General features: G+C 41.5%; 1 protein-coding gene across 3 annotated transcripts in view; it reads left to right on the top strand.

Moving 5' to 3' along the window:
* Positions 1-13,599, top strand: part of LOC105463369 (apoptotic peptidase activating factor 1) — a 90,612-nt gene that overhangs the window by 31,537 nt on the left and 45,476 nt on the right. Inside the window, exons 13-16 of one of the 3 annotated variants that reach the window (XM_011710429.3) lie at positions 1,307-1,433; positions 4,155-4,280; positions 6,698-6,829; positions 10,602-10,727. The exons of 1 other annotated variant lie outside the window; for it this stretch is intronic. In XM_011710429.3, the coding sequence (XP_011708731.2) occupies positions 1,307-1,433; positions 4,155-4,280; positions 6,698-6,829; positions 10,602-10,727 (511 nt within the window). Of the gene's footprint in view, positions 1-1,306; positions 1,434-4,154; positions 4,281-6,697; positions 6,830-10,601; positions 10,728-13,599 lie in introns of those variants that run through there. One more of the 3 variants, XR_011609474.1, reaches the window with a different exon arrangement.

Raw genomic sequence — 13,599 nt, 5'->3', positions numbered from 1 at the left:
TATGAAGTTCTGACACTGCAGTAATAGTTTTTTTCTGTTTTAAGTACACATTACATTCCTTTACACTTTATTTATTTATTTATTTATTTAGAGACAGAGTCTCACTCAGTCACCCAGGTTGGAGTGCATTGGTATGATCTCGGCCCACTGCAACCTCCACCTCCCGGGTTCAAGTGATTCTCATGCCTCCGCCTCCTGAGTTGCTAGGATTACAGGCGTGTGCTGCCATGCCTGCTAATTTTTGTATTTTTAGTAGAGATGGGGTTTCACCATCTCTGATGAGTAGAGTTGGCCAAGCTCATCTCGAACTCCTGGCCTCAAGTGATCTTCCCACCTCATCCTCCCAAAGTCCTGGGATTACAGGTGTGAACCACCACGTCTGGCCCCTTTATACTTTAGATACTATGAGCAGTAATGTGATATCTATACTAGTGGAATAGTTGGTATTCATTAGATTAAGATACAAAGAATATGACGTTGCTTTATCTTTTTGGTATGTCTGAATAGTTGTAGTTTGAGAGGAGCAGTTTTTTTTTTTTTTTTGAGATGGAGTCTTGCTCTGTCGCCCAGGCTAGAGTGCAGTGGCGTGATCTCGGCTCGCTGCAACCTCCATCTCCCAGGTTCAAGTGATTCTCCTGCCTCAGCCTCCTAAGTAGCTGGAATTACAGGCACATGGCACCACACCCCGCCAATTTTTATCTTTAGTAGAGATGGCATTTTGCCATGTTGGCCAGGCTGGTCTTGAACTCCTGATTTCAGGTGATCCACCTGCCTTGACCTCCCAAAGTGCTAGGATTACAGGCATGAGCCACCACACCTGGCTGAGAAGAGCAGCTTTAAAGTACATCATTATAATAATGCTGGGCATTTCCTTCAGTTAGGAAATGAGCATTTTGCTATGATTTTTATTTTAAAAAAGAGATGGTGAATTTTTGAAGGTATCCTTACATAATGGTTTATCAGCACATGTATCATTATTAATGTATCAAAGGAAAATAGAAAGTGACTTGTTGATTAACTAGATTTGATTAATTTGATTAATTAGATTTCTTCCAACTCAGTGACATTTGTAACACATGACAGGTTGCTTAATAAAGGGTAACATTTCTCTTACAAATGCTACTTTTGTTATTTCTTTTCTTTTGGTGATCTATGCTGTCATTTGCATGTTAGTAATTTGATTTTAAGTATTTTGTATTTTGGGGAACATAACCTTGTTAAAAGACAGTTTATTTTATTACTGAAAGAAAATAGTTACTTTTACTCTCATTTATTGAATTTCTGTTCATTTTTTCCCTGTATTTAGAAACAAAAAAAACATCACGAATCTTTCCCGCTTAGTTGTCCGCCCCCACACAGATGCTGTTTACCATGCCTGCTTTTCTGAGGATGGTCAGAGAATAGCTTCTTGTGGAGCTGATAAAACCTTACAGGTAAAACACATCTCTTGAGAAACAGGCAAAGAGGCACGTATACAGTTTTGTGCATATCGGAATATGTTTAAATCCTAAAATTCAAGAAAATTGCAACTTAGAAATAACAGACAAATCCAACTCCTTGAACATTTTATTAAAGGTTTCTCTAGAGATTTAAAGGATACAGTTACATGTTTTCCTAATTCTAAACTTACAGATGGTAAGGAAGTGCCCTTTATCCTGCCAGTCAGTTCCCAGCCATCCGTTTGTCAGCTCAGGGTAGTGAGGAAATAATTGTTAGAAGACATAGGGCTTCATAGCACAGGAAGTAGGGCTGTGATTAAAAAACAGTGATTAAGAAAATACTTATTTTATCAAAGTCTTAGGCATCGGTTTTTTTCTTGTAAATAGGAACTGGACTAGACTATTTCCTAAGCTGTTTTAAAGAATTTCCTTTAAGATTACCTTTGTTTTCAGAAAATATGAATGAGTACTTTTCTTAATGTTTGTGTTCTGCCTTTTGATTTTGCAGAGAACATGATGAAATTAGTTAAAACTTGTATTTAGGATACTTTTAGTCTTTGCAAGATTATGACTCCATATCTTATGTCTATATGTGTACTTTATTAGTAATTTTATTAATTTTGGTTTTTGAGTTCCAGAGAGAATACATATTAAACGAAATGTTTTATTTGATTGTTAAGAAGTTGCCAAAGTAGTCTCAAGAACTGAAGCTATGCTCTGACACTTCTTTTTGATGGCAGCAGGGGGCAGCCTGAAGTGGCTGCTGCCATAATGTTGGCTGCAGCAGGGAGGCGCAGCTGGGGCTGCATGCTCCAGGAGCCCCACCCCTTCTGAATTGGGGCAGGAGCTCCTGGGTGCTGCTGTAGCCGCCCAAGCCAGGGCAGGAGCTCCTGGGTGCTGCTGTAGCCGCCCAAGCCACAGCTGTGGATCTGGAAACCTCCTTCACAGAGCAGGCCAGAGCCCTGCCCTCCTGGGTGTAGCTGCAGCCACCCAAACCACATCTGCAGGCTCGGGCCTCTGGCTCGACAGAGCAGGCAGGAGCCCTTCCCCCTGGTGCAGCTGTAGCTGCCCAAGCTGTGGCTGCAGACTGAGGCATCCCTGTACTCTTGGGGGCCCTGGAAGGACCCCCTGTCCTTGCAGGCTTGGAAGTACCTGCTCCCACTGCCTGACTTCTCCCTGTTGTTGGCACCCACTCTGATCTCAGAGCAAAGCTGGGGCTGAGCCTGGGTGCTGTTGCAGCCCTGCCAGATGTGCACATGCTTGGGGCAGTGCTGACATGCCAGCCCCCTGCTGCCTCAGCCCCCTCCGGATTTTGGGCGCCGGTGAGCATAGGAGGGAAGCTGAGGGGGTGCTGAGGGCAGTTTGATGCTGGCCTGCGGGCTCCCCTTGGCACCTACAGCCTGGGTGCCATGAATGGCAGCAGGAGGCAGACAGGTTCCTGGGCGGAAGGGGGTGGGTCCCCAGTGAGGCCTCACCTTCAGACCGCAAAGGGCCTGAAGGCTGGGGGCTGGGCTGCTGGTGTGAACTGAATGGACTGGAGTGGGAACTTGTAGTACCTTTTCCAGGCTTGCCCATGTCTGCCCATGGACCAGCTGGCACGTACTTTCTCCCCTCCGAAGCCCATAAAAGCCCCGGGCTTAGCCAGAGCTGAGCAGACACTGGGACGACCAGCTGCAGAGAGGAGCAACCCACTCTAGCGCCCCCTCTTTGCTGAGAGCTGTGCAGATGACAGGAGGACCAGCTGCTGAGAGGAGCTACGCTCTCTGCTGATAGCTGAACAGTTGTCAGCAGGACTTGCCTACCCTCTCCTGAACTGTGGAAAGGAGCTGCCCCCCGCAGGTTTATTGAGCTATTCTTTCGTTCAATAAAGCTCCTGTTTGTCTTGCTCACCCTCCACCTGTCAGTGTACCACATTCTTCCTGGTTGTAGGACAAGAACTTGGGACCCCCCAGATGGTGAGGCTAAAAGAGCTGTAATACAAACATGGCTGAGACATGCCCCTTGCTTGCCACATTGCGAGTGGAGAGAAGGAAAGAAGAGCTGAGGCCCTTTGGGAAGCCCAGACTTGGGAACTCCCCAAGCTAGGGCTGTGACTCCCTCTTTGGGGTCCTGCGGTTCCTGGCATCTCCAAGCTTCTGGGTACCACCGTGTTCCCTGGTGCCAGCTGTGTAAGCTGCTTGTGGTGTGCCTGGTCCAGCCACAGCCTCACAGAGAGCCAGCGCCCATGCTGGCACCTGGAGCTGCCTGCCCCACTGCAGCAGTCAGCACGTCTGTGCGCAATGGCTGGACCCCGTGCTTGCTCACACATGCCTTGCCTTTCCACACCTGATTCGCCCTTGGCAGGCTTGGGACCCAGGCTGGTAGCATGATCTGAACGCAGCCTGTCAGGCCAAGTGGGTGAAACAAGACCAGTGGGCCCAAGCAAAACTCAGGCAAAGGCGCCACCAGCCACAGAAGTTTCTGGCCAGAAAAACAACACCGCAAAGATCCTGTAACATTTTCATTGATATTTAGAAACATTTAATAGTGAATAGTTCTCTATTTACATTAACGCATACACATTCTGGCAGAAATTCTGATTTTGGGAGTAGCTTTGCCAAGGTTTCTTTCTGTTTTGCAAAATGACAATGATTAAACTCACTTAAAGATTTTTATTGAATGATGACCTATGGTTAAGCAGTTTATTATAAAAATATTTTATTGTTACTTGTGCAGGTGTTCAAAGCTGAAACAGGAGAGAAACTTTTAGAAATCAAGGCTCATGAGGATGAAGTGCTTTGTTGTGCATTCTCTACGGATGACAGATTTATAGCAACCTGCTCAGTGGATAAAAAAGTGAAGGTAGGAAAATCTTTTCCTCTTGAGTTGTAATCACAACAGAATTCATTTTATCTTTCTATAATCATGAGACCAGAGTTAGTAGAGTTAAAGCACTATCACCTGCTGATCTACTAACTTGATCCATTGTAAGTTAACAGTATCTGAAAATTCTTTACCTTTTTTAAAGAGACAGGATTTTGCTCTGTTGCCCAGGCTGGAGGGTAGTAGTATGATCATAGCTCACCGTAAACTCCAATTCCTGGGCTCAGGTGATCCTCCTGCCACAGCCTTCCAAAGTGGTAGGATTATAATTATGAGCCACTGTGCCTGACCTGAAAATTATTTATTTTTAAACACCAGCAAAAATGCCTAGGTTGATCAGCTTCAGGATTAAACAGGCAGTGGGGAAAATCAATGACAAATTAATGAGTTTGTCTGCCATTAATAGACAAGTCCATGGGTTAAATATCAGTTGAAATCTTTGAGTGCATTGTGATTAGGAGTGTTGCTGCATAAACTTAGGGATTCCTGTTGTAAGATACAATTTTAAAATGCAGCCCCAATTTTTTCTGTGTACCTTTATGAACTGGCTTATAAATTCAGTGGAAAACCAGATGGATGAACAAACTAAGAATATGTTACTGGTCTAAAAAATAAATAGAGAAAAGTAAACAGAGTAATTTTTATTTATTTATTTTGAGGCAGAGTCTTGCTCTGACACCCAGACTGGAGTGCAGCGGTGCAATCTCAGCTCACTGCAATCACTGCCTCCAGGATTCAATTGATTCTTATGCCTCAGCCTCTTGAGTAGCTGAGATCACAGGTGTGCACCACCATGCCCGGCTAATTTTTGTAGTTTTGGTAGAGACAGAGTTTTGCCATGTTGGCCAGGCTGGTATTGAACTTCTGGCCTCAAGTGATCCGCCTGCCTTTGACTCCCGAAGTGCTGAGATTACAGGCATGAGCCACCGTGCCCCACCAGAGAGTAATTTTTATCTTCGTTAAGTATTCTCTTGTTCCCAAATTTGGCTTTTAGCTGGAGCATTTATACTAATATAGAATTCAAGAGAAACTGAAGGCTTGTGGGTGTTATCACTGATATATGGAAGAGAGACCTTACTTTAACACTTTCTCAAAGGAGTTGAATCTGGAGTACTGGATCTGGCTAGGTGGAGTGGGCAAGAAATTCGCCTTGGGTGTTTTCCTGAAGTTTTCACCTACTTGAAGAGGGCTATGGAATGTCCAGACTAAATTTGAGACCTTGGAAAAATCTACCTCTTGATAGATTGGACTCATGGCTTTATAACCAACAGTTAATTCACTCTGTAGCCTCTACTCTGACTCTGAGTCAGACTTGGAGGTGGCCACTGAGGGCAGTTCCAAAGTCAGAGCTACATGGAGTAAAAGGAAATAATAATGAGTTTCTATTTTCTAAGCCAGAGGCAGAAATACCTATTAAAGAACTTGAAGATAAAGTCTCTGGACCTCTGGGGATTCTAATCAGTGCTTTGATAAGATACAAAGGAAATGCAAAAAGGACATTAGTACCTCTAAAAAGTCAAAATCCCAGTGAAAGTTCATTAGGTAATTTATTTCTTTTGTTTGTTGTTCTATGGCATAGACTGCTTAGTTGTCTTACATAGTAGCTAGAATGATGATTAGTTTTTACTGAAAATTGAATACTATAAGAGTCTTTATACTACACACATTATATTACATTATCAATTTCCTGCTACAGCTTGCAAGGTAAGTGTTGATCCCATTTACAGAAGAGGACACAGATTCAGAGATGAAGTCTCTTGCTCAAGCAAGCTTACATTAACTGGGAGCAGTAACAGGGTTGAAAGCTGGATTTCTCTCAGACTATAAAACCTTTATTTTTTTTTGCTAAGCAGTCTGCCTTTACTTATTTATATGGTACCTTGAAGTCCATGGAACACTTGTCATGTTCATTATCTCATTTGATATATTAAATTGTGTAGGAGAGGTATAAATACCCCCATTTTACAGAAGAGGGACCTGAGATGCAGGTAAGTTAGGGATTTGTGACACACAAGTCATAAGTGGTAGAGCCAGCTCTTGGGCTCAACCCTTCTGATCACAAGTCTGTTATGCCAACCTCTTTAAAGCACTTCTCTGCCTGCTGTCATTCATATAAACATGTGAAATCTTGCCCTTAAGAAATGTCATGTGTTTGTGACACTCCAGTTATGCTATAGGTACATATATGTATATTTGCAAATAATTTTTTTAAACATTGAGGCAAAATATTGCCATATTTTAGAAAGGGGAGAGGTTTCATTAGCATCTTGTCCAACTAGGAAAATCTGCTATGACAGGATAATATAGCATTTGCAAAGCAATGGACATTGCTTTGCCCCTCTGTTCTCCCTTTGAAAATAATGGGTATTTGTAAATTTTTTCTCTTTTCTCTTTAGATTTGGAATTCTGTGACCGGGGAACTAGTACACACTTATGATGAGCACTCAGAGCAAGTCAATTGCTGCCATTTCACCAACAGTAGTCATTATCTTCTCTTAGCCACTGGGTCAAGTGACTGCTTCCTCAAAGTAAGTGTGGATATTGAGAATTATGTAGATAAATTTGATAGGTACATCAGAGTATCTCCTTTGATCTTCTTATGTATCTTACTATTAGGACTTTCTGGTCACAGTGGTAGAAACTACAATAATATATTAGCTGAAGCAAAAAAAAAAAATAGTTTAAAAATATTTTATTGGCTCATGTAACTGAAAAGTCTAGAGGGAGCATAGCATGGCTTCAGGCATAGCTGACTCCAAATGCTTAAACTGTGTTCTCAGGCTTTACCTCCCTTTCCATCTCCAGACTCTTGCCTTCCCTTGTGTTGGTTCAGGCATGCTTTTTATGTGACAAAAAATGTGGCTACCTTATAGCTCACAATCACAGAGTAAGAGAAATGTGCTCTTTCCTAGAACCCATAGATCTAATTTTAGAGAGACTTTATTTGACTCAGTTTGGCTTACATGCTTGTCGCTAGGGTAACCCCAGTGGACAGTAGGATGAAACCCTTGGATTGTCCAAGGGTCACAAGTTTAGTTATATGGAAGTGGGACAAATGAGTGAGGTCAGCTCTACTTGAATCATAAGTGGAGCTTAATTCAAAAGAGAGGTTCTGTTATCGCAGAGAGGAGGGAAAAGGTGCTGGTAGGAAAGATAACACAAATGAAAACCAAAAATAGAAATTCATTCTACATATGCTTGATAATGTTTGATTGTACCTTTTTTTCCTCTTAAGTGGATAAAGATAGCTAGATTACCTTTTCCGGGATCCCAGAAAGATCCGCTAACTTTTTTTGAATTGTTTTCAAACCTTTCTTCCTTGATGTCATACCGTCTTTGCAATTGGACGTGATATTTTTGAGAGAGGTAGTAAAAGACATTTCAGTTTGGAAAACTTCATAGACTCTATGTTTTGACATTTAAATAAACTATTAGAAAAATTATCTTTAGAAAGTCCTGAAACAGTTACTGAAAATTGCCCTCTCCATCCTCCTGTTCAGGAAGCTAAATTTTTATTTATTTATTTATTTTTCAGAAGAAAAAATTACACAGAAGCTCAGTGTGTATAAAGCTTGTTGCTCTGGCTGAATGGGACCTGCATTTCTCCTTGACTCTCTCTTCCTCCCTTTTTCCCTCTCCTCTGTCTCTCTCCCTTTATCCCTTTCCCTCCCTGTCACCCTCTTTACCTCTCTTTTCTCTCCTCCTCCCTCTCTTCTTCTTTCTTCTCCTCCTCCTTCCTCCTCCCTCCCCTTCCTTTCTCATTCTCTCTCGTTCCCTTTCATCTCTAACCCTCCCCACCACATAGTGCTCTTTAGGCATTTTTTTTTTTGAGATGGAGTCTCGCTCTGTTGCCCAGGCTGGAGTGCAGTGGCGCGATCTCGGCTCACTGCAAGCTCTGCCTCCTGGGTTCACGCCATTCTCCTGTCTCAGCCTCCTGAGTAGCCGGGACTACAGGCGCCCGCCACCACACCCAGCTAATTTTTTGTATTTTTAGTAGAGACGGGGTTTCACCGTGGTCTCGATCTCCTGAACTTGTGATCCGCCCGCCTCGGCCTCCCAAAGTGCTGGGATTACAGGCGTGAGCCACCGCGCCCAGCCTCTTTAGGCATATTTATGTTTATAGAATCCCAAGGACCCTGCAGAGCACAATTTGAAAACATTGGATTGGACCAAAATTACAGAGTAATGTAGTAACATAAAATTATATCACAGTTATAGTTCACTTTTACTCAAAAAAACTTGGCCCTATTTGAATAAATGTACTGCTAAAAAAACTAAGACTTATACTATTTATGACTAATTTTTGATGTTGCTTTTGGCATTTTGTAGGTTGAGGAAGTCCATATTTCCTTTTCAATATAGGAAAAAAACCTCTGCCATGTGGGAGGGGGTTATTGGTTAGTAAACCGTTTTAATTAAGGACAAGGTTTACTTTAAGATGTGCCATACTACCTGTATTACCATAAGGACTATTAGGATGCATTTCTTGTGATTCTTGAGCAGAGAAAAGCCAGTGAAAATATGTAATTCTGAAGCTGCCTTCATGTAACTTGCCTTATCTGAAGAACTGAATTTATCTAGGACTGGGATAAAGGAGCCAAGGATAGAAATGGATATGAGGAACAGGATGTATCTCACTTACTAATCATTTCCAAATAATTTTTGCCAAAATTAACATCTGGGAATAATTGATTTATTCTTCTGGGTTTAATCTTACTAGCATAAATCACCAGATATGACTATAATTCCTTTTATTTGCATTTTTTATAATTTCCAAACCTACCCAAAGGGAGGAAACATAATATAAACCCCTGTGGTATCCATCATTTAGTTTCAACAGTGATTAATATTTTGTCAATCTTATTTTATAAATTACCCCCCCCCCTTCTCTTTTGGACAGCATCTTGCTCTGTTGCTAGACTGGAGTGCAGTGGCACGATCTCGGCTTACTGCAATCTCTGCCTCCTGGGTTCAAGTGATTCCCCTGCCTCAGCCTCCTGAGTAGCTGGGACTACAGGGGCCGTGCCACCATGCCCAGCTAATTTTTTGTATTTTAATAGAGATGGGGTTTCATCATGTTGGCCAGGATGGTCTCGATCTCCTGATCTTGTGATCCACCTGCCTCAGCTTCCCAAAGTGCTGGGATTACAGGTGTGAGCCACCACACACAGCTTATAAACTCCTCCACTTTTTTGAATAGAGTCTCTCTCTATCACCCAGGCTGGAGTGCAGTGGAGCGATCTCGGCTAATTGCAACCTCTGCCTCCTGGGTTCAAGCAATTCTTATGCCTCAGCCTCCCGAGTAGCTGGGATTACAGGTGTGGGCCACCACTCCCAGCTAATTTTTTGTATTTTTAGTAGAGATGGGGTTTTGCTGTGTTGGTCAGGCTGGTCTTGAACTCCTGACCTCAGGTGATCCGCCCACCTCAGCCTCCCAAAGTGCTGGGATTACAGGGGTGAGCCACCATGTCCAGCCTGAATAGAGGATTTTACAGCAAATCCTAAATATGTCATTTCACCCAAAATACTTAAGCATGTATCTCAGAGATCTTTAATATAAATATTATGTTTATTATCATACCATACTATTATCACACCTAACATAATAAAATACAGTTTTGTAATATACCTGGTTCATGTTCACTTATTCCATATTCTCAAAACATGCATTTCTGTCTTGTTTATTGGAATCAGAATCCAAACAAACTTCATGTAGCATTTGCTTTGCCTCTTAAGTCTCTTTTATTCTATTAAAGTTTCTTTTTTCCTCTGCCTCCTTTCTTGTAACATTGATTTATTAGAGCAGTTTAGTCATTTGTCCCATGGAATGTGCCACATTTTGGATTTGGTTAATTGCTTCCTGGAGGTGGTACTTGACTTACTCCACCATTTTTAGGGTTGGATAACCTAACATTAAAAAATATGGAGGTAATTTATATTATATATTACTTACTGTGGCTTTTTGTAACTGTGTAAAATAATAATGATTCTAAACCACTCCATTAAAATTAGTAGTAGTTGTTTAGTTAGTTATTTAGTACTCAGCCTAAAAACCTCGGTGAGCCCTTGAGTCCCTTAGTAGATTTACATGTTGATCTAAAGGCTGCCCCATTGCTTGTTAATCACAAGTTCATTTTTGTGTTTGATACTTTTGTGTTTGATGTGTTTGTGTTGCTGTGGGTTAAACATCATTCTGTAACCAAAAAGCTTAAATGAGAGAAAAGGAAGAACTTCACATGATTTCTGATGTTTCCCCATTCAATACTAGTTGTTTATTTATATTTTTTCTTTCACAAATAGCTCTGGGATTTGAATCAAAAAGAATGTCGAAATACCATGTTTGGTCATACAAATTCAGTCAATCACTGCAGATTTTCACCAGATGATAAGCTTTTGGCTAGTTGCTCAGCTGATGGAACCTTAAAGGTATGCTTTTGTACACTATTAAAATAGGTTATATTTTATGGAAAGTCTTAAGATTTGGTTATAGAAATAGGTTTCTGTTTTTTTCACATTTCTACAGAAAGAGCCTGCTTCTTTCAACTTCCAGGAGCATATTTAGTTTAACTGTAATTGCTTATCCTAACGATTGTTTATGAATGGTGTATAACCTAATGCTTAAAGTTCTATAATGTAGGCTGGGTGTGGTGGCTCACGCCTGTAATTCCAGCACTTTGGGAGGCTGAGGTGGGTGGATCACAAGGTCAGGAGTTCAAGATCAGCCTGGCCAAGATGGTGAAACTAGACTAAAAATACAAAAATTAGCTGGGTGTGGTAGCGAGCACCTGTAATCCCAGCTACTTGGGAGGCTGAGGCAGAAAATTCCCTGAACCCGGGAGATGGAGGTTGCAGTGAGCTGAGATCACACCACTCCACTCCAGCCTGGGTGACAGAGTGAGACACCATCTCAAAAAAAAAAAAAAAAAAAACTTCTGTAATGTCGAATTTTTATTCTTGTAATTTGAATTCTTAAATTTTAAGTGGGCCGGGCGCAGTGGCTCAAGCCTGTAATCCCAGCACTTTGGGAGGCTGAGACGGGCGAATCACGAGGTCAGGAGATCGAGACCATCCTGGCTAACACGGTGAAACCCTGTCTCTACTAAAAAATACAAAAATCTAGCCGGGCGAGGTGGCGGGCGCCTGTAGTCCCAGCTGCTCGGGAGGCTGAGGCAGGAGAATGGCGTAAACCCGGGAGGCGGAGCTTGCAGTGAGCTGAGATCCGGCCACTGCAGTCCAGCCTGGGCAACAGAGCAAGACTCCGTCTCAAAAAAAAAAAAAAAAAAAAAAAATTTTAAGTGTACATTTTGTTTCAAGCATATGTTCATAAAATATTTTGAGATCTGCTTTAGTTTATTTTGTGCTTCTATAATTTATGTTGTGCTTCTATAAATTGTGAGTAATTTATAAAGATTGGAGATTTATTTTTTACAGTTCTGGGGGGGAGGGCACCAGCAGAAAGGGAGAGAGTGAGGAGGGGGCTGAACTTACCCATTTATCAGGAACCTAGATAATAGCATTAATCCATTCATGAGGGTAGCACCCATGTGACCTAACCACTTTTGAAGGTCCCATCTCTCAATATTTACATCGGGGATTAAGTTTTTAACACATAAACTTTGGGGGACACATTTAAATCACAGTAAGATCTATGGGTCAGGTTTGTAAAGGATCTGTTTTTTGTTTGTTTTTGTTTTTGAGACAGAGTCTTACTCTGTTGCCAAGGCTGGAGTATAATGGCACGATCTCGGCTCACTGCAACCTCTCCCTCCTTTGAACTTATTCATGTCACAGAGATCTTTATCCATATGTCTTACTGCTAATTTTCTCCCTAAAATGATCCTATTGTCCTGCCACTCCCTTATCTTTAAGATGGTAAAGATAATTATCAATAAATACTAAGGGAACTCAGAGACCCGGTGCCGGCCGTGGGTCCTCTGTAAGCTGAGCGCCGGTCCCCTGGGCCCACTGTTTCTTTCTCTATACTTTGTCTCTGTGTCTCATTCTTTTCTCAAGTCTCTTGTTCCGCCTAAGGAGAAACGCCCACAGGTGTGGAGGGGCAGGCCACCCGTTCAAAGATCAGATAGTTGTAGGTGTGTGGCTTTACTTTTGGGTTCCCTGTCCTGTTCCATTGGTCTGTGTGTCTGTTTTTCTACCAGTACCATGTTGTTTTGCTTGTTGTAGCCTTGTAATACGGTTTCAAGTATGGTAATGTGATGCCTCTGGCTTCGTTCTTTTTGCTTAGAATTGCTTTGGTTATTTGGACCCTTTTTGATTCTAAATGAATTTTAGATATTTTTTTCTAAATCTGTGATAAATAACGTTGCTAGTTTGATAGGAATAGTGTTGAACCTATAGATTGTTTTGGATAGTATGGCCATGTTAATGATATTGATTGTTCCAGTCCACGAGCATGGAATATTTTTCCATTTGTTTGGGTCATGCATGATTTCTTTTAGCAATGTTTTGTAGTTCTCCCTGTAGAGATCTTTCACTTCCTTGGTTAGATGTATTCCTGGGTATTTTATTTTTGTGTGTGTGGCTGCTGTAAATGGGATTGTGTTCTTGACTTGGCTCTCAGCTTGAATGTTATGGCTGTACAGAAATGCTACTGATTTCTTTTTTTTCCTCTTAAATAGAAAGAAGGTCTTACTGTATTGGCCAGGCTGGTCTCAAACTCCTGGCCTCAAGTGATCCTTTGGCCTCAGCCTCCCAAATTGCTGGGCTTACAGGCATGAACCACTGTGAGTGGCTAACTGATTTTTGTACATTGATTTTGATTAGAACAGTGTTCAGGGTTTACATCATTGTAACTAATCACAATTGAGTCATGGAGTATGAATTTTTTTTCCTCTCTTATTAACTTTCTGTTTTCCCTGGGGTTAATAAGTTTTTTCATTTGTTTAGTCTTTAAATGTGCTTATCTTCAAACTCTCTCTTGTTAACTTGCTCCTTAAATGATTCAAACTTACCAGGCATTTTGTAAGTCTTTTCTTGGAAACAACATTTTTGGAAGGTTCTGTCTTGCTCCATTCTGATTGGTAATGGTAATACTATTCCCAGAGTCCAGCTGCCATCCCGAGATCTTCCTTACCATCATCCTAGGGATTCCTTTTGCTTTTCTCTTACGTTGGAACCCTTGTTTTTTAGGTTTTTTTGTCCTCTTTCTTGGCTTACTTTCTCAGCTTGGTGGAGAATCTCCTCTAGCTTCCTAAGAAAGAATCTGTGGGAAGTAAATTTTTAAGGTGTCTTTATTATAATGTCTAAAGTTGTCTCTGTTTTTCACTTGCTGATATGCTTA

The sequence above is a fragment of the Macaca nemestrina genome, chromosome 10, assembly GCF_043159975.1.
Source record: "Macaca nemestrina isolate mMacNem1 chromosome 10, mMacNem.hap1, whole genome shotgun sequence".
Taxonomy (NCBI): domain Eukaryota; kingdom Metazoa; phylum Chordata; class Mammalia; order Primates; family Cercopithecidae; genus Macaca; species Macaca nemestrina.
Note: the sequence above shows the minus strand (reverse complement) of the source record. Positions and strands in the feature narration are given on the sequence as shown.